Raw genomic sequence first — 23,064 nt, 5'->3', positions numbered from 1 at the left:
CCACAACTAGATTGAAGGACAACGACTTGGAGCTGATGGGCCCTGGAGAAACACACTGTTCCCTAATTAGAAAAAAAAAAATTTTTTTTTCTTAACAGGACTTTATTGGGGAACAGTGTGTACTTCCAGGACTTTTTTCCCCAAGTCAAGTTGTTGTCCTTTCAATCTTAGTTGTGGAGGGTGATGTTCAGCTTCAAGTTGTTGTCCTTTCAGTCTTAGTTGTGGAGGGTGCAGCACAGCTCCAGGTCCAGTTGTCGTTGCTAGTTGCAGGGGGCACAGCCCACCATCCCTTGTGGGACTTGAGGAGTTAAACTGGCAAACTTGTGGTTGAGAGCCCACTGGTCCATGTGGGAATCGAACCGGCAGCCTTTGGAGTTAGGAGCATGGAGCTCTAACCGCCTGAGCCACCAGGCTGGCCTCCCCCAATTTTTTTTTAATTAGTTGAATAAATGAATAATGTTTGATAAAATTGATTTTGGGAATGACTAAAAAGAAAGAAGAGTGAGGGACTAGAGTGTGGAAAGGAGATGGAGAAGAAAGAAATTACAAAATTATAGCTGGGTACTTTGCTATAACTGTCAGTGCGTAAGAAAAAATGGAGACTGATCAATATTTTAGGAAAATATAGGACACCTGGGCATTAATATCTCTTAGTGATAACTGAGGAAGGTAAGCAAGCTCTAGTTTTCTCCATCAGACATTCTCGTACCTCTTCATTCCTTTTTGCTGTTTCCTTCTTTCCCTTCCCGTTTCTCTTTAGCCTTTTTCATCCACCCTTTCTCTCCCTCATTTTTCCATTTATTTTTCTTTCACACTCCTTCAGCCTCCTACCATGTCTTAAGCCAGCCTGTCACTTGGTTGCCAAACATTTATCAGGGTTTACTCTTGCCAGGCGTTAGGCTAGGTGTAGAGAGCCAAGAAAAACAAGACATGGTCCCTGTCCTTGAAGAACTCATATTCTAAAGAGGAAAAGCACCAGTAAGTAGACGGTCAACATATGATCTTATGAAAATGGTGATGATGGAGGTTCCGAGGGTGCCACGAGAACACATTGGAGGAATCAGAGCATCAGAGGAGGCTTCCTGGTGGAGGTGGCACTGGAGTTGAGAGTTGGAGGACAGACAGGAGCCAGGTGACCATGGGGAAGTCAGGGAGAGGAGGCGTTCCAGCCCGAAGGAGCAGTATGTACAAAACCTTGGAGGTAAGAGAATTGTAGAGTTATTCAGGAAACTGCAAGTCATTCAGAAAAGTGGAGACGAGAGAGTTCAAAGTGACGTGGGTGAACAGTGAGACTGAGTTGTCAGTAGGGGCCAGCCACGGAGGGCCATATGGGACATACTAAGGACTTTGGACTTTATCTGTGACCTTCTGATTCAATTTGTATTTTAGAAAGCCCAATCTGGCTGCAGTGTTTATAATGACCTGAAAGTGGGCAGGCTGATCAGTGGGCAAGCAAGAGCAGCCCTCCAGGAAGGATGGTGGCGTGCACCTGGTCAGGTGATAAAAATGGAGTCAGGAGGTAGAGGAAGGGAAGTCACAGGAATTGGTGTCCCATTAATAGGCGCAGCCTCAGAAGTCACCCTCGAAGCCTGAGAGGTGTATGCAGTCTTGGCTCACAGCTTGAGCAAGGAAGATTCTAAGAGGAAAACTTCCAGGATCAATGGAGCAGGTGGGAGTAGGATTTCAAATGACCAAGTTTAGGTTATCACTGGATGGCTGGTTTTTTTCTCACTAACTAGAAGTTCAGAAATGTGGGCTAAAAGGATGTGCCCGAGATGGTCTTGAGGCCGCTCCCAAGGCAGGGTCAGGGCAACTGTTAGGCCAGTTTCCTATGAGCTTTCAAGGTTCAGTAAGTTCCAGGGCAATGTCCAGTTCTACCGGCAGGCGGCAGCACCACAACTCACAGAAATCAAAGGGAGAAACCCTTTGCAACGCAAACCCCAATCGAAAAGAGAGACTTTTTGATGATTAATTTGTGCATTCCGAAGTGATTGATGTGGCCAGTTTGTCACTAGCAAGTTTTGCTACAGTTACAACAGGTTTTCATTACCAAGGTGACTTTTACTTCACAACTTGCCTCTTAACTCTAATTTCTTTTCGTATTAGATATTAGCCATACACACATTCAAAATATTACTGCCTCTATTGTGTTTATTTTCTCTGCATGGAAATGATCTTGGGAAGGGTTCTCTCAGGTTTCTGAGTCTGTGCCTGCAGAAAATAATTTTTTAATCGAAAAGACAACATAACAAATGTTGAAGAGGTTTTTTAAGTCACCCACAATTGCTTCAACACAATTACCGTGTTTCCTGGAAATAAGACCGGGTCTTATATTAAGGTTTGCTCCAAAAGACGCATTAGGGCTTATGTTCAGGGGATGTCCTCCTGAAAAATCATGCTAGGACTTATTTTCCGGTTAGGTCTTATTTTCGGGGAAACTTGGTAGTATTTTTACTTTTAAATGTTCCCTTCCAAATCTGGTCCATATGCATATATCTCTACACAGACATGCTCAGAGTCTGTTTTTATCAATGTTGCATTTTAAAAGGAAGTGCATAATTTTTTTTCTGTTCTCTTAGGCATTTAGTCTCTTCTGAGATCTCACCCACTTCCTTAGCTTCAAATATCACATTGAACAGAAAGGCAGCTCGTCTTTATCTTTCCACAACCCGTTATTTATTTGCTCATCCACCCATCCATGTATTCACTCCCTGCACTGCACTGTGCTGGGGGCTGGAAATGCAAATGTGAAAAGGTGTGGTCCGTTTTGTCTGGGAGCTTGTAGAGCTTGGGGTGGGATGGGAGTGGGGAGTGAAGGTACAGTGGGAATTTGGGGCAAGGAACCTTAAAACTGAGTTGGGGGCCTAAAGAAAGGGAAGAAGGCCAACTAAGCAGAGGAAACTGCATGTGCTAAGATATGGACACTCAAAAGACCATGGCCCCTTCCGGAAACCACAGTAGTTTAGTATTGGTGGAGTATGTGTTGGCTGGAGCCTGAGAGGTGGGGGTGACAGGCAGAGGCCAGATCCTAAAGGGTCATGCAAAGGACATGAAACATTACCTTGCCGATGATAAATATCTCTCCTGAAACACTGTTTTTTAACTCTTAGGCTAACCAGGGTCTCAGCCTAAACCTCCCTCCTCAGCATTCTCTGATCCTGGTCTAGGTCAGGTCCCCTGCTGTATGTTTCCAAAGCTGCCAGTACTACAGGTGCCATATTCTTAGAAATATGTCTTACTCTTTAGGCTGCGAGCTCTGTGGTGGGTTATCCCGCTCTCTACAGAGTAGATGCTCACTTAATGCTGTGGCAGGAACAAATGGAAGCAGTGAGCTTTTCGACAGCATGCTGGATATTTCTACCTTCATGTTCTCCTGGAACGATTAACTCTGCATTTCCAAAACAGGAGCATCAGCGTCTCCTCACCTGCCCCTTCCCTGCAGACCTCCTCTTAATCCCCTCTCACACCCTTACCCTATCAGCTACCCATTTGACTGGCAAATTTCTCTGTTATTCTCCCCACTCAAAAGAAAGAACTGCAACTCTTCCCTCACTTCCTCCTCCTCTCAGCTCAGCAGCTAAGTCTTTCCCTTTCATTTCTATTTTTTTTCTGGCCATCATTCTAAAACGAAGTACGATAGTAGGAAAAATATGGTTTTTAGAACAAGAAAGGCCTAGGTTCAAATCTTGGGTCTATTATATTTGGGTTTCCCTGAGTAAGTTACTAACCTCTCTAAACCTCAGTTTCTGACTCTGTAAAATGGGGATATTATCCACCCTGTAGAAACACAGTTACTTTAGTACACATCAGGTGGTAAATAAACGGTCCTCTTGTTATTTTCACATCATATCAGACATCTTCTGCTTAAAGACCTTCTGAAGTCGCATATCACTTGCCAACAAAACCTAAGCGATACATTTTGGCCTTGTCTCTCATTACTCCTCCCCCTAAATCCTAAACTCGAGTCAATCTGAAATGTTGGCTGATTCAGCCACTCTTTCCTCCTTGCTTCCATGTTGCAGATCAAACACCAAGTCCTCCCTGATTACCTGAGTACCAAGTAACTGGCTCCCTCCTCTTCAGCCCTTAAGTATTTCAGTGGCACTCAGGGCCAGCTGCTTTGCCTTGCAGTCTAGGCAACTCTCCTCTAGATTACAAACTGCTGGAAGCAGTGGCTTTGCCAGGTTACCCTGCATCGCTCCTTGCGTGTCGTTGATGCTCAATAAATACTTGGTGAAAGAAAATTCATTTTCCTTATTTCGATGGGCTTGTTTTTTTCTATAGAAGCAAATGTTTGTTTATTCTCACTTCAATGCTATTTGGCTTCCAGAGAGCACATTACCATTAGATGCGTTCTGTCCTCTCCTTTAATCGGAAAGAGCTTTTGGAACTGAAAAATGAGTTACTTCTTCAAGCCTTATCTGCCACTCCCCCGTACTCACCCCGCCTGGTTCGGGAATCAAACTACTTAGCGTTGCTCAGAACACGACTCTCTCACGCCTCCGTTCCTTTGTACTTGTGTGCCGTTCCCTTCCCCTGGAACGCCCTCACCCCTTCTTCTCTGTCTGGCGAACTCCTACTCATCCTCCAAGGCTCAGCTCAGACATCACAGCATCTTCTCTGGGAAGGCTTTTCTGAGATGGACCCAGGGGCGACCCCTCCCCCTATTCTTTTAGCTTCCCTAGCATTCCCCAAATAATTTTAACAATACTTGTGGCATTATTTGTTTACTTTTCTTCCACCCCTCTAGACCGTGAATTCCTTGAGGGCCAGGATTTCTGTTCTTCCTTGTACCTTGTATACCTAACACAGTGCTTAGCACATATTAGGTCCTTAATTCAATCAATGAACGACTCTATTAATTCATTTAACGTTGCTGAGTTTGTTTGGACCAGATTCTCAAGTATTTCAAGACCTATTTGGGGTGCTTCATGCAAGGAGGAGATTCTGCCCCGCTCCCCCAGTTGCTTTGATTTGGTGAAAGGGGAAGGGAAGTGATTAGGGTGTGCATACGAGTGATTCCTTCAGGGTTGAGCTGTAATTTACCGGCTCCGGCATCGAGCGGGTTACAGCGACTCGGGGGCGGAGCCGTGCGGGTGCCACCTGCTGCGGGGCGGCCTGGCGCCTGCGCCCTGGCGTCTAGGTCTACCTGCGAGGGCCTAGCAGAGGAGCGCTTGCGCTCTGGGCCTTTTCCGCTGGGGGAAGTCTCGCGGGGGCGGGGCGGGGCCGCGCGGGGAAGTTCTCGCGGGACCCCGAAGAGGAACGGAAGCGAGGAGGCTGTGCTGCTTCAGAGACCGGGCGGCGGCGGCGACGAAGACTGTGGTGGTGACAGCAGCGGGAACAGGCGCTGCCCTCGGGGAGCAGCAGCAGAATTGGCGGCCGCTCGCACCGCTGCGGAGGGGCCGGCCGGGCGCGGAGCGGAGCAGCTACGCCACGGTGAGTACGGCCGGCGGCGGCGGCGCTGCTGCTCCGGTGCTTTTTCTTCCCCGCTCCGCAGCGGGAGTCGGCCCGCAGGGACCCGGCCCAGCCTCCCGAGAGCTGCCGGGCCTGGGGGTCGGGGCGGCGAGGCCTGGGGCGGGAGCGGAATTCCCGGGGCTCCGAGCTCCACGTTTCCTCTTTTGGGGCGCTTCCTTCCTGGGGACCATCCTCCCCCAGCCCTGGGCTCGGGACCGACCCACTGACCCCGGAGCAAGAGGCCAGGGGCTCCTCATTAAATTTCATGCCATCTTCTTGAGGGTTTGCGCAGAAGGGATCTGGGAGAAGTCCGACAGCAGCGAGTGCTCATTCTGTGAGTCAGTCTGACTTGGCCCGGAGGCGGGGGATTCGCTGCGGGCTGCAAATGTGGTGATTGATGCTCCTTCGACCTGCACGGGCACCACGTCACCATCTCCTGGTGTCTTTGGGCCGAGTTTTGGGAGGGAACCCACCAACCCGATTAAGACCATGACTTAGAACGTTTGCTGCCGGAGCCAGTCAGGATGCCGTTACTTCGGCTCCCCTCCCCCTTTTTGAACGATTCTCTGAAAAATATTCGTCAAGAAAAATCAGCAGTTGGTTGGAATGCTTCGAGGAAAGATTTCAGGGCGAGAGGCGAGAGAAGCACTGTTTTTCATTTGCAACGCTTATCGTATGTGATTGTGATCCCTGTGAGTTATAGCTTGTTTAGGGAGCTATTCTAGGCTGGCTTCAGATGCTGTAAAAGTACAAATTGCAGAGGACCTGAAATGCACTCGAGGTCTGTTGGTAGTGGTGAGTCTCAGAAAAGGATCGAGAAGACCCACGAGAGAAATTACGTAGCATTCGTCTCAGGCTTTCTCGTGCCTCTTTGACTTTGTACTTCTCCAGTTGTTGCCTTCCTTTTCTATGTACTTCTCTTCATTCCACTGCGGACGCTAAGTGCTTGCCTTGTGTAATGCAAGTCACTTGCCCCCTCCCCCACCTTTTTTCTAATCTACTTTCCCTTCCTCATTATTTTCCCCTCGCTGGCATAATTTTTCGAGGTTTCTGCTCTTTGGAGCAGTTCGTTTTCTCCTTCATTTAAAGATTCTGTTTTCTGTCTCTTGGAAGACACCCTCTTTCTTGCGTTAACCTTTCCTTTTACGCGTCCACTGTGTTCTTTCAGTCTGCCAGAAGGATTGCTAGAGAGCCATGCGAGACTTAAATTCTCCCCCTGGGAACTGGGAGGCTCAAAGGATTGAATTCATCCGTGAGTAATCAATACTGCCACTAGGTCACAAGTGTAGCTTGCCTGTCTCATTTGTGTTTTAGTTGTTTTCTTCATTTTAAGATCCTGCTTTTGTGCCTGCTCACACTTTTCTTTCTCTGTCTCTTTTATATTAGTAAGAGTGGGTCAATTTGGGGTTTGTATGACTTGGCTTTTAGTGGGGGGGTGGTTAGGTTAAAAAACGAAAACCAACCATAGATTTATTTGTTCTGCTGCCCCTTCCCTTGTTCAAAATTTTCTGAATCCCCAAATAAAAAACAAAGTTAATTCTTGTAATCGGCTTTCTTTGATATGAAAAGCAATCATTTAAATGCTTGAGGCGGTTCATTTCCTCAGCAGGTGTATTCAGATTTGAGGGATTATTGGGTTTTTAAATACTGCTAGTTGATGGTACTTAGAGATTTTTCTTAGTAATTCCTATTATGTTGCATGTGTGCAGCAGTTCTAATTGTTACGTAGAGCAGAAGAGTAATAGACTTTGTAGAAATGAAGTAATACAGAATAGAGACTGACATGCTCTCGAGAGAAATTAATAGTTACTTGCTTAATTCAGAACTTTCTGGCACTACTGCATGACCATTGAGAGTCTTTGGCTTTCTTTGTGAAAATTGGCTTTTTCCCAGTTGTGCCAAGTGAGTATGTGAATATGCATTTTTTTCGTTTTATGCAAAGACATTGTGCATTATCTGGAATGCAAAGCTTAAAATCTGGTGAAGGCACCTTATAGTACACCAGTGATTCTTAAAATGTAGCATGCTCAAGAGTTACCTGTGAATCTTATTTAAAATTAGCTTCTGGGCCTAAGACCACTACACTGCAGAATTCCAGAAGGCACCCCACAGTGAATCAGTCTCTAAAAGGGGGGATTTTGATGCAGTTGGTCCAAGGACCAAAAGTATTGTTACAGAACACAACCATAAAATCATGAGACTGGAGTGTGGCTTTAAATTCCTCAACTTAAAATTATACTTTCTGTATATACAAAGGAAATATTTAAAAACCTAATAGAAATAAGTGACTATAGACGCGATTAGTTTTTATATGTGTAAATATTTGAGCATTGTTAGAATTGTGAGGTGGACCAATTTAAAGTTTATACTTAATAGGACTGGTAATCTGTCTTGTCGCGTCCAGCACAACACGGGCAGTGAGGGTACGAGAAGGGGCAGCTTTGGGTTAAGTTTTAAGAAAGAAACATACAGAGACTTAATGCAGTTAAATCTCAGAAGGCCAGGGGTCTCACAGTTCTGAAAGACTGGAGCCCAGAACAAAGCCGACTGGAGGTTTTTATTGATAAGTATACAAGGGAGTAGCAGTGTTTTTGGCACGGTCTGTGGGACTCACTTATCACGTTATAGAAACAACCCAAACCAATTATGTTGTCTTCAAATAGCCGAAGCAGCAAGTCCTTGAGGTGAGGTCTACAACTGCTTTAAGGGACATACATCACATGTCGAAATGGTTTCACAGAGCTGAGCAGAGAGAGCTTTATCTTATCACTCTCAAGACTCTTCTCCCAATTAGGTGAGAGGGAAAAGTCAGAGCCAGCAGCCGCTTTTCCCAGGCAGGGGGAAGGGGAGACAAGGCCCCTTCCCAAATCGGAGCTAAGGCAGCTCCTGGGGGTCTCCACGGTTCTGCCTGGCTTGAGTTGTTCTCCCCCCCCTACCCCCCCATGGGGAATCTTACTCATCATTGGCTACAAACCCTCTTTTGGAGACTAAATAAAGAGAAATATACAGTCCCAGAGATGCACAGTCTCACAGACTTTTCTTTCCTTAAGGAAAGACATGGGGGGACAATCTGCTAGGCTGCTGTGTGACAACACTGTCTACCAGAGGATGTTTGTAGGTGGAAGTTCTAAGTATCCTGTGAAAGTATGTAGACTGATTATTTGAAAAGGGTCTGGTGATGCTAGTTACCTACCACTTTTGCCAGACAGTCTGCGTAGGCCTTTCCAGATACTCTCTTAATAATCAAAATGGCCTCATAAGGTAGATGCTGTTATTTTCCCCATTTACCAGCGGAGGGATACTAGGGCTTGGAGAATAAACTTTTTTTCTCCAGTGTCACCCACACAGTAAATGAGAAAGTGACAGTTGAATCCAGAGCATCAATAAGATTTTTTTTTTTCCCTAACTACTTGCCTATAGTAAAAACATAGAAAATACAATTGAGGTGTGTAGTGCAGAAAGTGAAAATACTCTGTGACCTCACTTCCCGAGATAACCATTGTTAACGTTTGGATTTTTTCTCTAGTTACACGTTGGTATATATTATTTCGCTCTGCAGAAATGGATAGACTGTAATTTTTCTGAAGTTTTTTTTCACTTGATAATATATCTTGGTACTTATATAGAAAGCTATTCCATAGATATGCTCATGGATATTGGTCAGGTATGTATATATTTTGCATATGGTATTTGTGTCACTATTTTAGTGAGTTAAATCTGTAAAGTAGAATTGTTTATTCAAGGGTGTGTATTTTAAAATTGTCAATAGATGCTAGAAAATTTCTCTCCAAAAAGATTGAATTAATTCCCTGCTAGAGTGTGGGTTCTGATGGTTTTATTATTATAATCCAGTACCAAGGACATTGTCTTAGTAGCTGCTCAAAATGTTAAATGAATGAACATTGGATAAAGAGTCTGAGTGAGAGTCTGTTTACCCAGAATATTGCAGAGACTGGATTTTATACATCTTTAAAAAAATTTGCCAATTAGTGGGTGAAAGAAATCTCATTGTTTTAATTTGCAGCTTTAATTGTGAAGTTGAGTATCTTAATGTGTTTTAAGTAGAGTCACATTTTAACTTACTTTGAGTGACTTACTGTTGGGCTCTGTCCAAAGCACTTCATGCATATTATCTGTCTTACCTAATTTAATGCTCAGTGAATCTTATAAAGTAGGTCATATTGTTCCCATTTTACAGATGAGAAAATTGGGGCTTGTTGAAAAGGCTTGCCCCAAATTATAACTGGTCAGCATCCAGGGTCGTTTCTTGAACCTGGATCAGCCTGCCTTTAGAGACCTTACAGACGTTAGCACTGAGCCATACTGGCCCAGTAAGTGTTGTGGATTTTATTTTCTGTGACTTTGGGGAAGAAAAGAGTTAAATAGAAGAACGAAACTAAAGTTGTACAAATACTTTTAGGAGACTGCCTTTTAGGATACAGTGCGTGTTGCTTGAAACGAACAATTCAGGCTGTACTTGCTGCTCGGGACGCGCTGCAGAGGTGCGTGCCGGGAACAGGTGAGACACACTCTCATTAGGCTTGGGTGTTGAGTGTACTCCCAACCCATTTTCTTGGGAGATGAACAGCACCATCTCCTCTATTAAAATCATTATGCATTATGTCCACGCTCACATTTCTTCCTTTTAGTAATTAGTGTTGCAGCTGTGATAGAATTTTTTTCTGTCTTGAATGAAACACACCCTTTGGAATTTTTTTGGTCTGTGTGCTCTTTTCTGTGGACAGCCTAATAAGCTGACCTCTTCAAGTTTTCTCCATGAGGTATTGATTGTGCTTCGTTTTTATTTCTATCAAGCTATACCTCACAAAGCAGCAGTCACTTGGAATATAATTTTCAAGAGTGGTAGTCTGAGGAAGCTTTCTTGAAGAAACCTGTGGTAGATAAGTAACAGCAGGCCAACAGGTGTTGAAAACTGCCTTGGTTTTCGTGCTCTCGCTGTTCAGTTACACTGCAGTTGTCTGTAATCTTGAATGACATAGATGTTTATGTCCTGTTACTACATAGTACCTTCACAGTGCTCTGGGTTTCTGTCTGATTGCCACTTTTCGAAAGGGAAACTCCTTGTTCTTTTTTTAGATCTGCTCAGTTCTTTAGTTTCCCATTATTGATACAGTCCCAACAATCAGACTTGGATACCAATGAAAATAAATGGTCAGGTCTGTGGAAAATATTGATAGGCATATAGCAGAGATTTTGGAACACTTGTAAAAAATTAAAAATAGGTACCCACATTGGAAAATAAGCAGAAGAGGAAAAGCAGTTATTAATGCCGGGAAAAATTGAGGGAGCGTACTAGAAAGGAAGATTGGCTGTAATACATTATTTAAATCACCAGTGAACAATATTTTGTGTTGTAATACTACTGCTTAAACCGGAATCTGTGATTTTACTGGGATGGGGCAAGGGGAAATTGGCAGGGCTGGGACAGCGAGGTCCTCGTCTTCCAGTTAATAGATGACGGCTGGAGTAAGTGAAGAAACAGCAATAGAACACATTGTTTAGAAATATGGTAGGTGAATACAAAGAGCAAGCTAAAAACAAAATTAAGGGTGATTGCTTATGGGTGTTGGGGAAGGGAACTGGAACTGCTTTTTCATAAACTTTTAATACTCTGACTTTTAAAGTTATATATATGTATGGATTAGTTTGATAAAAAAAACTACAGAGACTAAGTAAAAGGGGTTCAAGGACACACAAAAATAAATACTCTGAGCCTAATCTTTGTATTTTTTTTTTATATTTGCTAGAACGCTTTCTTTACTTCCCTCTCTTAGGGCCAGAGCCTAAGTTTGGGATTCTGAGTTTGCCTTATAGAATAAACACTGGTTTGGTTTATTTGTTTACCTGCAGTAGCGTGTTTGGCTTTTAGAATTTGCTGAGGGACTTTTTTTTACCAGGTGATTTCTTTCCTTCTGGGTAACTCATTTCCCTCTAATCTTAATATTCCCAGCTGGTTTACCACTTCGTCTACTTGCAGCTATGCTTGATTTAACGCCCCAATTATTAACTTGAGAACAAGAATAATCACTCGCACCCCTCAAATGAGTTCTCTGCTAGGTGGTAATTATCCAAGAAGGGTGTCACTATAAATAACCTGTCCCCATTCTGCTAGTGTCTGTGGTGTTTTCTGCTTTTATTTAGCCTGTATGAAAACAGTGAATGATGAAACAAGAATGGGGCTTTATTTTCCTTTAGTTATGCAAAGGTCTGGGGTGTGTGGAGACTCCACTACAGCAGTGATCGCCTGCATTGCCCATCCCATCCCCTGGTACACCAGCGGAGGGTTATTAGACTCCACACTCTACCTGTAGAATACAGTTTGGATCAGGGTAGTACTCTACAGCTCTGAGCAAAGCAGCTGTTCTCAGGGTAACTGTCAGAGACGTGTCTCTGACTTTCTGGCAGCATCTCCCAGAACTTTCTATATTTGTCAGCTCAGATTCTGAAAAAGAGATTCATTTCAAGTGTAGGTTAGGACTTCAGCTTTGCTCCTTTGGCTCGTTCTCTCGAACGTGGAGCCTGCTTCTGGAATGCTGAGCCTTGGGCATCTATTTCAGGGACTATCAATGACCCCAGACTCTTGGGGGTCTTCAGGGGAAGAGGGAGCCTAATGCAAGAGCAGGTCTCCACCCGCAAAAGGCTGAGCTGGACTTCCTTTCTCTGGTTGCCTGTGCTCGGAGTAGTTAAGTTCAATGAAAAAGGACTTCTGTGTTCATTTTCTCCCGCTTTCCTAGGAGCATACCAAGGTGTAGTTTCTGAGAAGAGTTAGAAGCAGTTCAGGACCAAAACGTGCATTGCTTGCTTTTGACTGTGTGGGTAGGGGACCCAACATTTTCGGAAAAGTAGAAAGGGAGGCAGGGGGGAAAGAGGGAGATTGGCCTATTTAACTGAGAAAAGTAGGGTGCCATCCCCAGGGGGAGGTCCTTCTTCAGTGGACTGTCTTTTGTGCCCAGAGAAGAGAGTGTAAGGGGTGAGGGAGGAAAGGCGGAGACCCATCGGGACTCCAGCCGGTTCCTGCACACCGTGCACACCCAGCGGGAAGGAAGAGGAAGTGTGTTCTGGAATAGCTCGAGCAGCTGCCGCCATTGGCCGGCGGGCCTGTCAGTCGCGTGGGCCTGGGGCTGAAAGAGGAAGAAGATCGGGGCTCTTGCCTAGAAGGGAGGGAGGAGGGTTGAGCCAGCCGAGCCAGGGGGCGTGGGGGCTGGGACTGCAGGCCGATTGGCAGGGCGGGGCTGCCTTCGATCCTGGCCGCTTCACTCAATCATCCGTCTTCTGATTCAGGGTGGCATTGTGTGGCCCGGAGTGCGGAGCAAGTCCCAGAAGAGAGGTGAGGCTGAGCCCAGAGCGCTGGGTTGCTTCAGCAGGGAAGACTCCCTTCCCCCTGCTTCAGGCTGCTGAGCACTGAGCAGCGCTCAGAATGGAAGCCATCGCCAAATATGACTTCAAAGCCACTGCAGACGATGAGCTGAGCTTCAAGAGGGGGGACATCCTCAAGGTAAGTGTTGATGCCAAGCAAATGCTGACATGGCCTCTCCTTGTACTCACCTACCTTCTGTGCCTTGATAACACACAAAGAAGCCTGGGCTGCTGCTTTTTTCATTGCCCACTTTTAACATTTACCACCGTATGTGATCTGGATAGCTGAGGTAGACACTGTGCAGAATATTCAGTATGACTTAAGACGGTTGGTACGGTGTATGGTCTTTAACTGCCTTTGTGTGAATGCCTCGAGTATTTCTGCTTGCTTGTTGGTATCGGTACTATTTCGAGTAAAGTCAAAGCAATATGATTGTAGTAACGAAATACTGAGTAGCTTGATTAGCTTGTAGAGTTTTATAAAAAAATTAGAGGATTTTTCGAAAGATCTAAACTTGAAGTATTTATTTGAACGCACTCAATTAGTCTTATTTTACATAGTCAAAAGATTTTTGCGTTCTGGAATGTGATCCGTGTTGGTTAGAAATTTATTTCCCCTAGTTTAACGGAGGTTAGAGGTATACGCTAAAACTCATTAAAGAACTCAATGCATTTTTATTCTTTGTGAAAAAAACGAATGGAGTTCTAAATAATGAGGTTCAGCTTGCTGTTGTACAAGTCAGATTTCGATTTTAGAAGAAACTTGATGAGCAATTACCCCCTATTAAAGTCTAACTGCACGAAAGAAACCTGCTGACAGTTTAAAAATAAGCTTCTTTACAGTTTGCAGCTCATTTTGAGCCCCACTATTTATATGAGGATTCGCTTTCCACCTGGCATGTGTTAATTATGTTGTTTACCCAATTGCCTGAGCAGCTTGGCCTTTTGGATATGTAATTTATTTTTACAAGGGTGGGTGTTATCCAATAGCATGGCAGCTCTAAAGGATGAAAACCTGAAGTTTAGTATTTTTGTATTCACTCTCTCCAAGTTTTGGCATTTTTTTTTCTCTGAGCTTTAGTCTGATTGCTGGAATTTGCCAGTGTTTCCTTACTACCCCTGAGTGAAATTATTAGAATTATACAAAGAGGAAGAAAGTGGAAATGTAGAATGGTCCTTTATAAATAGTCCTTGATAAAAGGACTAGGTTTTTAGAAAGTTATGCAGATCTATGGAGAGTTACTATTTTGCTCTCATTGCCAGAGGCATAGAGTTCTGCTCTGAAGTTACTGCACAGTAGTTTAATGTTAGACATGCAGACTGTACTTCATAGAAGGTGATATTGGAGAGCCCTTTAAGGAGGAAGAAGCTCTGTATTCTCTTCAGAGCTGTTTTTGTGATGCCAAGCTTTTTGAGGGTATTCTCAAAGTCAGCACTAAATTGCCAGAAAGCAGGCAGAACCAGCTATAGGTTTTAGAGTGACATGTGTCTTCTGTTTCTTAGACAGCTAGAAATCAGAGCAAACTTCACTTAGACTACTAAATTACTTTGCATCATTGGTTTACAGAGGAGATAATTTGATATATTCATAGGTGATCGCTGTTTTCTGCAGATAACCTGCTAGTGATATCATAAGATTAGCTACTAAAGTACTCACATTTGTAGCCAATACAAAAACCCTTTGGAGCCAAGGGTTTTTTTGTTTTTTTTTTCCCTTTCTTTTTAAATACAAACTTTGATTTTTCCATTAAACTTACCCTAGAAACTTGAACCTGGAAGCTGGCGGTTCATAGTTTTCTGTGTTAATCCTATTGTATATTTAGGACTGAAGCAATGAAACGAGGGATTTGAGGTCTCTTTTCAAGAATTTTTAGACAAGAACTTTTCCCTGTTTACTATCACTGAAACTTTTCCTAGATCTAGATCTGGACATTTTATAAGTTCTCCAACTTAAATTGGTAACCTCTTGAACAAGTATAAAACCCTTCGCTCCCATCCTATAATTAGAGAAGATGATACTGTTTAACATTCCCCCAGAAATTTTTATAATGGGAGAGAAAGTGAATCAGAGTGCTCCTATTTACTTTCAGATTTTCTTTGGGGGAGAGAAAAAATACATTTATTTGGTTCTTTCCAATTTGGTAGATAACTGGCATATGAAGTCATAATGCCATTATTGCTTTTGAATGGGGGCCATTAGCTGTTTGTTAGTAATCTTGTGGCTTTACTCCAAAAAAAAAAAAAAGATACAGTAGTTGCCCTTTGTCTCATAATTCTGAAAAAGCTGAGTGAAGAGGAGAGACATAAGGGACATTGCTTTGTCTTAAGAGCTGTTAGTAAAAAAAAAGGGGGGGGCAGTGTTTTCTTCATCTGATTATTTAAGGAGTAACAGGCTTCATTTGAGTGGCTTTGATTTGATTTGATAACTCTTTAGCTTAATTATGAGCCAAAACATGTTTAGAAGTGACTTGATTGAAATGGGGAGGTGATTGCCCTCCCTTGATAAAGGGGGCAGTGCATGTTGGTGTTGAATACATTTTATTTGAAGATAATGTAATAGGAAAGGGCTTTGCCCTCTGACTGGAGTTCAAAAGAATTACATCCTCTCACTGTCTTGGAGTTTCTGGTTAACTTTTGGTTAATGGTGACTTCTGTCCTCCAGCAGACTGCTTCCTTAATTTACTTTCTTTTTTTTTTTTTGTTTATTGGAGTGACAATTGTTAGTAAAATTACATAGGTTTCAGGTGTACAATTCTGTAATACATCATCTATATATCACATTGTGTGTTCACCACCCAGAGTCAGTTCTCCTTCCATCACCATATATTTGATCCCCCTTATCCTCATCTCCCACCTCCCTCCCCCCTACCCTCTGGTAACCACTAAACTATTGCCTGTGTCTATGAGTTTTTGTTTCATTTGTTGTCTTGTTCCTTTGTTGTTTTCAGTTTTATATACCACATATCAGTGAAGTCATATGGTTCTTGACTTTTTCTGTCTGACTTATTTCGCTTAGCATTATAATCTCAAGATCCATTCATGTTGTCGCAAATGGCACTATTTCATCTTTTCTTATGGTGGAATAAGAAGTATATATACTGGCAGTATATATACCACAACGTCTTTATCCAGTCATCTTTTGAAGGACACTTTGCTTCTTTCCATGTCTTGGGCTCCGTAAATAGAGCTGCAATGAACATTGGAGCACATATATCTTTACAGATAAATGTTTTCAGATATTTTGGGTAGATACCCAGGAGCGGGACTGTTGGGTCATATGGTAATTCTATTCTTAATTTTTTGAGGAACCTCCACACTGCCTTCCATAGCAGCTGCACCAGTCTGCATTCCCACCAACAGTGTATGAGGGTTCCTTTTCTTCCACAGCCTCTGCAACACTTGTTATTATTTGTCTTGTTCATGACAGTCATTCTAACTGGTGTGAGGTGCTATCTCATTGTGGGACTTCCTTAACTTTCTATCTACATATTGACTTGTACTGCCCTGAGAAAAGAAAAATGAAAACATTTTACTGGAAGCCTAAAATAGAACTGAATGCTTCAATATATCTGCCTTTGTCACTTTTCCTCTTGTAAAAGCTAGTGTTTTTTTTGGGGAGTGGAGGGAGGGCACTGGGGCATAGAAATGGAAGGAATTGCTCTTTTATTGCAGGTTTTAGGCCTTGTGTGGCTGAACTGAACCTGCATTTTACCACCGTTATAGGGCAGGCTTGAGATAGCCCCAGGGATTCTCCCCTGAACATGGCCCCTGAGTACCCCGGAGCACATAAAACATCTGCGCCCACCTAAAAGTTGCGTCTGCCATTTAGGGGCTCATGTACATGTACTTCAGACAGTGCTGCCCAGGAACTAAGAACCGTTTGGAGCTCTCAAACCTGTGCTCGTTCCAGTCTAGAGCCGGCTTCTTGTTTTCTATCAAGGCGGACTTTCGGCTTGGGAAGAAAGCCAGCAGTGTGGGTCGTCCGGGTGTCTTCTGCTCTGTCCGGTGCTAACTACCTTTACCGCTTTCACAAGCTGCTTTAGAACTGGGTCTTGAGGTCACACTCAGATCTTTGAAGTCGTCTTCTGTCTCACTGCTGATGACCCTATTTCACTGTCACGTTCCTGAGTATCTGCTTGAGCCACATCCTGGGAGAAGTTGCTCTGAGAGTTGGGGAAGAAATAGAAGATGTACTTTCTGCCTTCAGGAACTCTAAAATCAAATAAGAAAAAAGATTAATATCTGAAACAGTACATGGCAGTGTGTAAAATTAGAGGATTTTTAGAACAGGGAACGACCTTTTAAAATCTCTTAAATTAGACTTTTATTATTTTACAGATGAGGAAATGGTGGCCCATAGAAGTTCAGTGATCTGGTCAAGGCCACAAACTATTAGTACTTAGTAGTGAACTGTTATTTAATGGAATTCCGAAGTTGTGTTACACGTTGTAACTGCCAGAGTCATTTCGGAAGGGAAGAGATTGGTAAGAGCTGAAGTCAGAGAAAGCTGTGAGGAAGAAGTGTGATTTGAACTGGACCTTGTGAGGGGGATAGGACAGAGCTGGGTGAAGAGAAGGAAGGCGGGGGAGTTGTGCTTGGGTTTGCCATAGGAATGCTAGAAAAAGGTTATAACCTTATTGACATAGTGGAAAATGAAGCAGAATTGGAGCCAGGTAAGAAAAACTCAAGAGTTTGGAGTTGGAGCTTGTCCTTAAGGCGCCTCTGAAGGTTTTTTAGCTGGTGACATAAATGTTCTGTGCGTATAATGGATTGCAAGGACGTTAGCCTGGAGTCCCAGCCGGAAGGTTGCAGTAACCAGGGTGTGAGGTCAGCGGCAGCATAGGTGTCGGAGACTAGGAGTGAAGGCCGGGGATGCTTTGAGAGTCTTTGAAAAGAAAAGGAATGGGATTTCTGCCTGTCACCTGGGGGCATTTGAACAAGTTTCCTGTGTGACTGAGAAAACACTGCTCACTGGAGATGCTTCTGAGAGCAGGAATCTGAACTAGGGTTTGATTGGTTACAGTTTTCACAACAGCTGGATTTTGGCACACAAGTCTTCATTTCAGGTGTTTGAATTATCAAACCTAAAACATAAGAGGTTGGGATGGTTTCTTTTTTCTTCACTATTTTAAAGTCTTAGTATCAATATACATTATAGAGGCATTTCTCTGCCTGTCGGTAAGAATTCGTATCAATCTTGTTGACTAAACCAGGTATATTGCATTTAATCTTTTAAGAATGAGGACTCTTTGAGTTCTCTTATAGCAGGTAATTTGTTTGCCTTTCATAATATTCATTCCCTGCCCCCCACCTTATCTGAATGGACGTTTCCAGATAGGTGCTAAGGATGCACTTTCAGTTTCTATGCAAGACTCCTTTTGGGAGACTGGCTGAAGACCAGTCATCCTTGGTTGGCGAAAGAAATGAATAAGGAAATGAAGTGTTCCTTGGGGTCTTTCAAGTGTCATCTCTGTAAGCCATTATAGATTTGAGGCACTAAAAAGTTGGTGTTATCAGCCCCGTCTTATGGCTGCACAAACAGGCTTAGAAGTTCAGTCACTTGCTCAGGTTCCCGCATCTAGTAAATGGCAGGTGTGGCTGCGATGCTCCCTCTGCAGTACAGTCACACCCCTCTTAACTGTCAGGATGAGTAAACCGGAAGTGTAAGGTACCTGCGTCCTGCTTTGCTCCCCTGCCAGCGTGGGCAGCCGTCTTGTGGCACTGCTTCTGCTGAGTGACTTACTGAACAGCCTGTCTGAAGTACGTTGACTTCAGTAATGAAGGAAATGAAACAAACCAATGAGGTCATTTTGTCTCATTTGTGACAAAGATTGACCCCTACGCTCTGTGGCCAGGGTGTGGACAAATGGGTACTGTCATCTCCTCCCAGTGGAGGTTTGTACCAATAGTCTTTCTTAACGGTGGCTTGTTGATATGTATCAACATAAAATGACCAGCAGTTCCACTTTTAAGAATTTAGTCTAAGAAAATTCACAAACAAGTGTTAAAAAATGTAGACATAAGGATGTTTATTTCAATGAATCTGTGTGCCACTTGGGAAAGGAATTTCTTCCATTAAAATATAAGATACGATTATTTGTAAGATGCATTTCAGAGACGTTAAAATGTCTAAAAAGGGCACCTTCAAATCTATGGAATTATCATCTGAGGGGTTAAAAAGCCTAAGTAGCAATCAGTAGGAGGCTGTATAAACAGGTTATGGTACCTGTAAAATGGAATACTGTGCAGGTGTTAATATCAATGTAAAACTGTATCAACACAGAATAATGTCTACACTTGCAGAGAGAAGTGTTTAAATGAATCCTCTTTTAAAAAGTAACAATATAATGAATATATTGAGTGCTTAGTAGGTCCTTGCACTAAGCTAAGTATTTAACTTACATTCCCTTTTAATTCTCACAATAATCCTTTGAAGACAGATGCTATTATCCCCATTTTATTGATCAGGAACCTAAGGCTTAGGTTAAGTAACTTGCTTAGGTTCATGAGTTACAATTCAGAATCTAGATTCCACATTCTTACTTACTACCCTGTAGGGTCTTTTCATGCCCAGACGAGGTCAACTAGAGCGAGAGAGTCCATTTAAGGAAAATTGTCATTATTTCTGTTTGCTTATGAAATACAGACTTCTTTCTGAATGGTTATCACCAAGGGGCTGGATTTCAGGTAATTTTGACTCCTTTTTTGTACTCTTTGTACTCTTGTATTACTTTAATGTATCAGTTTTGTTAAAACAATAAAGTTATATTCAAGTAGAAAGTTGTTAACATTCTGCATCTACTTTACTGTGATAGACATTCTAGGAACTTGCAGTGCTCTGGTCAGGGGTTGTTTGTTTGGTTTTATAATGGCTGAGGTTTAACCTACTTTTAAATCTTCAGACTAAAGTTCACGTGGCTTTGCTCAGGGTCATAAAACTTACAGACCTTTTTAGAAGTGACTCAGAATGACTGTTTGAGGGAAACCTTGGCCCTTTGGCAGATAGACCTCCTTGTGGACACGGGACTGGGACATCTATAGTATTGTGGAGAAGACCCCGGGCCCCTGGAGCCCCAGGCTAGACCTTCTCTAAATCCCCGCTCTGCCACCCTCCAGTTTGGCATTGTGATCTTGGGCAGTTTGCTTTGTGCTTTGCTTCTCCCATCTGTAAAATGGAGCAATAGCACCTGCCTTCCTAGAGTCACAGTGTGGATCAAAAGAACAATCGATATTCCTGTGCTCAAAACAGTGACAGCATAAAGCAGACAGTAATGCCAGCTGCCAGTAGTTTTATTAACGTCATTCAAGTGCACAACTTTGGTAAGAGGACATCAGTCTAGCCGCTGGCTCGGGTAACTTAAGTCACACGACTCGGCCCATAAATCTGGCTAGGTGCTTGTCCTGATACTACCTCAAACTCAGAACTGTTCGACCTTGTGCCAGAGCTCTGCTGAAAGCACGGTATTGGTGGAGAATGGTGTGAAAGACAAGTACTTTCTCCATTCTGAAAAGTCTCTGGTCTGTCAGGATTAAACCCAGTGCCTTGTTGGGGGCCTCTCAGACTTCTGGGGCTGAATGGAATTTTAGGATTATGCTGTTGGCTAATATTGAGAGATGTTAGAAGAAACAGTCTTGGGAAAAACTCATTACTGTATTTACTGTAAAGATATTCAGGAGCGTTTTATTATTGGTAAGTGTCCCCAGGAGGATCTGTGGGAGAACACTCTCTCTGGTCTCAATGCCAAGAATGGGTATTTTCCCCGCAAACAGCTTTTTAGAATCTTCAGGATGCTATAAGGAAAGCTTTCATATATTCCCTTCTTTACCTTGTGGGAAAGCTCAGAGCCCACTTTTGTTTCATTTCTAGTGGTAGTTCTTGTATTTTCTGTCCTGTTTTGTTGTTGTTGTTGTTTTTTATCAAGACAGATACTAATATTAGCAGTAAAATACTGGAAGTTTTTCCTCACCTTAACAATGGCTTTAATTTTTAACTAATTTATTTATTCGTTGGTTTACTGGTGGAATTTCAAAATCTAGGTTTAGCAAAACGACAAAAACCTTTTGCAATATTTTGCTTTTGAGAAATACAGAAAGCACCAATTTTGTATAAAGTGAGAGGAAATGCATTTTGGACCTTGAAACTAGGCTTCACAGAGAACAAGAAAGGAGTATATCTTTTCAGTGAGAATATTGATTATTGCACTTCTTTGTGTCATTTCATAGATCTTTATTTTCGTAGATAAGTATATATGGTTTGAAATGGATTGCTAGGGGGAAAAGAATATACTTATAGCATTTTATTAGCAATATTTCCATTTTATTTTAACATACATTAATAGGGAGAAAAAGATAGGAAACTCAAAATCCTGCATAAACCTCCCTCTCCCGTATTTCTACTGTTTCAGATCTTGTCTAGGCTTTATCATTATATACACATTTTTATAATGCTGTAATTGTAGTGGACTGAAAATACAACATATGTTCCCGTTTTCCCATATTAGTTTTACTAATTATTTTTAACGGTTTAATATTTTAAAATATTTTTAAAGTTAATGATGTATAATTGACTTAACTATTTCCCTACTGCCGGACATCAGCTTGTTTCTATTAATAATTTAGTTCATAATCTCAAAAGAGGCATTTGATAACATATGTTGCTCAACTGTCCAAAAGTACTGAACGGATTACTCACTTGAGATCAAGTTAATGAGAATGGCCCCAAATCGTAGCCAGAATACATAATAATTAGCACAGCTAATGTTTGCTTCATTCTCTAATCTCCTTAACATCGAACATTATTTCAGTTTGACAGTGTTTCATAGGAACCAGAATTGTGAAACAGTTAAACCTCTTTATTCAGCTTCTAAGATAAACTGACAACAGCACATAGTTTTTCTGACACACATTTTATTTTGTTATTCCTTCAAGTGATTAATTTGCTTATATAGCTGTGTCAGGTTAAGTTAATAAGTTATTTCGATAGCTGAGAAATGTGTGTATTCATAGATATAATTTTAATTGTTTTACTTCTTTGGCTAAATGAATCCCTTCTAGAGGGAGGTTATGCGTGCTAACTCATGTTTGGAAGAAGACAGAAAAACCAGGCTTTGTTTAGTTGATGCTGCAAATGTTTTAGCTTTAGAGCCAGGAGGCTTTGCTGAGAGCTGAGGAAAAGGTAGAGTGACATACTGAAACATCGTCACTTTACATGTACTGCAAAAGTAAAGAAAACTCATGTTGGTAACAGCTGGTTTTTTTCTGGATGTGAGGATTATGGTGAACTTTCACTTTCTTCAGCATGCATTCCTATAGTGGATGTTTTTACAAGCATATATTAATTTCATAATCAGAAAAGCAATAAAAAACCCAAAACACTACAGTTGTTTTCCAGATGTCAGTTTACAAGTTAATAAACAGTTTAAGGCCTAGTTTGCTTTCTTACAAGGAAAAAAATAGTCACTGTGTACAGCTTCATGGAACAACTTTGTTTCATGGTAAGACTCTCCTCCGTGCAGGAAGCACCAGCATCCTCCACGGTCTAACCTAGGCTTTGTGGGGCATGTATGGCGGTAAACCTGATGCCATACATGCCACCCTCTCCACCTGATGAACACTCAGTGGCCCTAAAACTAGTCTTGCTCCCCAGGTATCTAGTTACATCTGGCTTCTCTTTTGCTTGCGTCTGATATGAAAATAATCTTATAAGTTTTCTTACATATTTAATTTTGACAGGTCAGTCTCCAAACTGAATTGAAATTATTAATGTAGCCAAATTGCGATTTTTTTCCAGAGGTTTAATTATCCACTTCTCCATTTGTCGGTATTTAGCTCTAGTCAGGCTTACGTTTTATTATTTATCAACTTCTATAAAATGTTTGGCTTTGAAAAGTGAGGTTAAGAGAAAAAATAAAGATTTGAAGTTCTTTGTGGGTTTTAGTTGTCTGTTGTGCATTTAAAAAATCAGGTGTCTTCAGTTTACCCTTTTTAAACGTTTACTAGAATTATTTAATAGAAAAGTGTTAAAGTTGGGCTGTACTCCCTCCTATCACCCAGATAACTTTTTGAAATTAAGTGAATAAATAAATGTCTCATTCACTGTTAGAAAATGTAAAAGGGAAATTCTCTCCCCAGAGAAAAATCACTTAATTTTTCTGTAACCTTTCAGAAAAAAGTATTTAGTGAATATAGCCATAGTTACTTTCACTGTACTTTCAGAGTATGGTGAGAAACATA

At 42.1% G+C, this 23,064-nt stretch overlaps 1 protein-coding gene across 1 annotated transcript in view; it reads left to right on the top strand.

Annotated features, from left to right (window-relative positions):
* Window positions 1-5,230: 5,230 nt before the first annotated feature.
* Window positions 5,231-23,064, top strand: part of GRB2 (growth factor receptor bound protein 2) — a 59,780-nt gene continuing 41,946 nt past the window's right edge. Inside the window, exons 1-2 of the mRNA XM_033090291.1 lie at window positions 5,231-5,436; window positions 12,757-12,970. Coding sequence (XP_032946182.1) covers window positions 12,893-12,970 — 78 coding nt within the window. The 5' untranslated portion in view covers window positions 5,231-5,436; window positions 12,757-12,892. The remainder of the gene's footprint in view (window positions 5,437-12,756; window positions 12,971-23,064) is intronic.

Source organism: Rhinolophus ferrumequinum, chromosome 21 (assembly GCF_004115265.2).
Source record: "Rhinolophus ferrumequinum isolate MPI-CBG mRhiFer1 chromosome 21, mRhiFer1_v1.p, whole genome shotgun sequence".
In the NCBI taxonomy this organism is placed as follows: domain Eukaryota; kingdom Metazoa; phylum Chordata; class Mammalia; order Chiroptera; family Rhinolophidae; genus Rhinolophus; species Rhinolophus ferrumequinum.
This window is presented reverse-complemented; position numbering and strand designations above follow the sequence as displayed.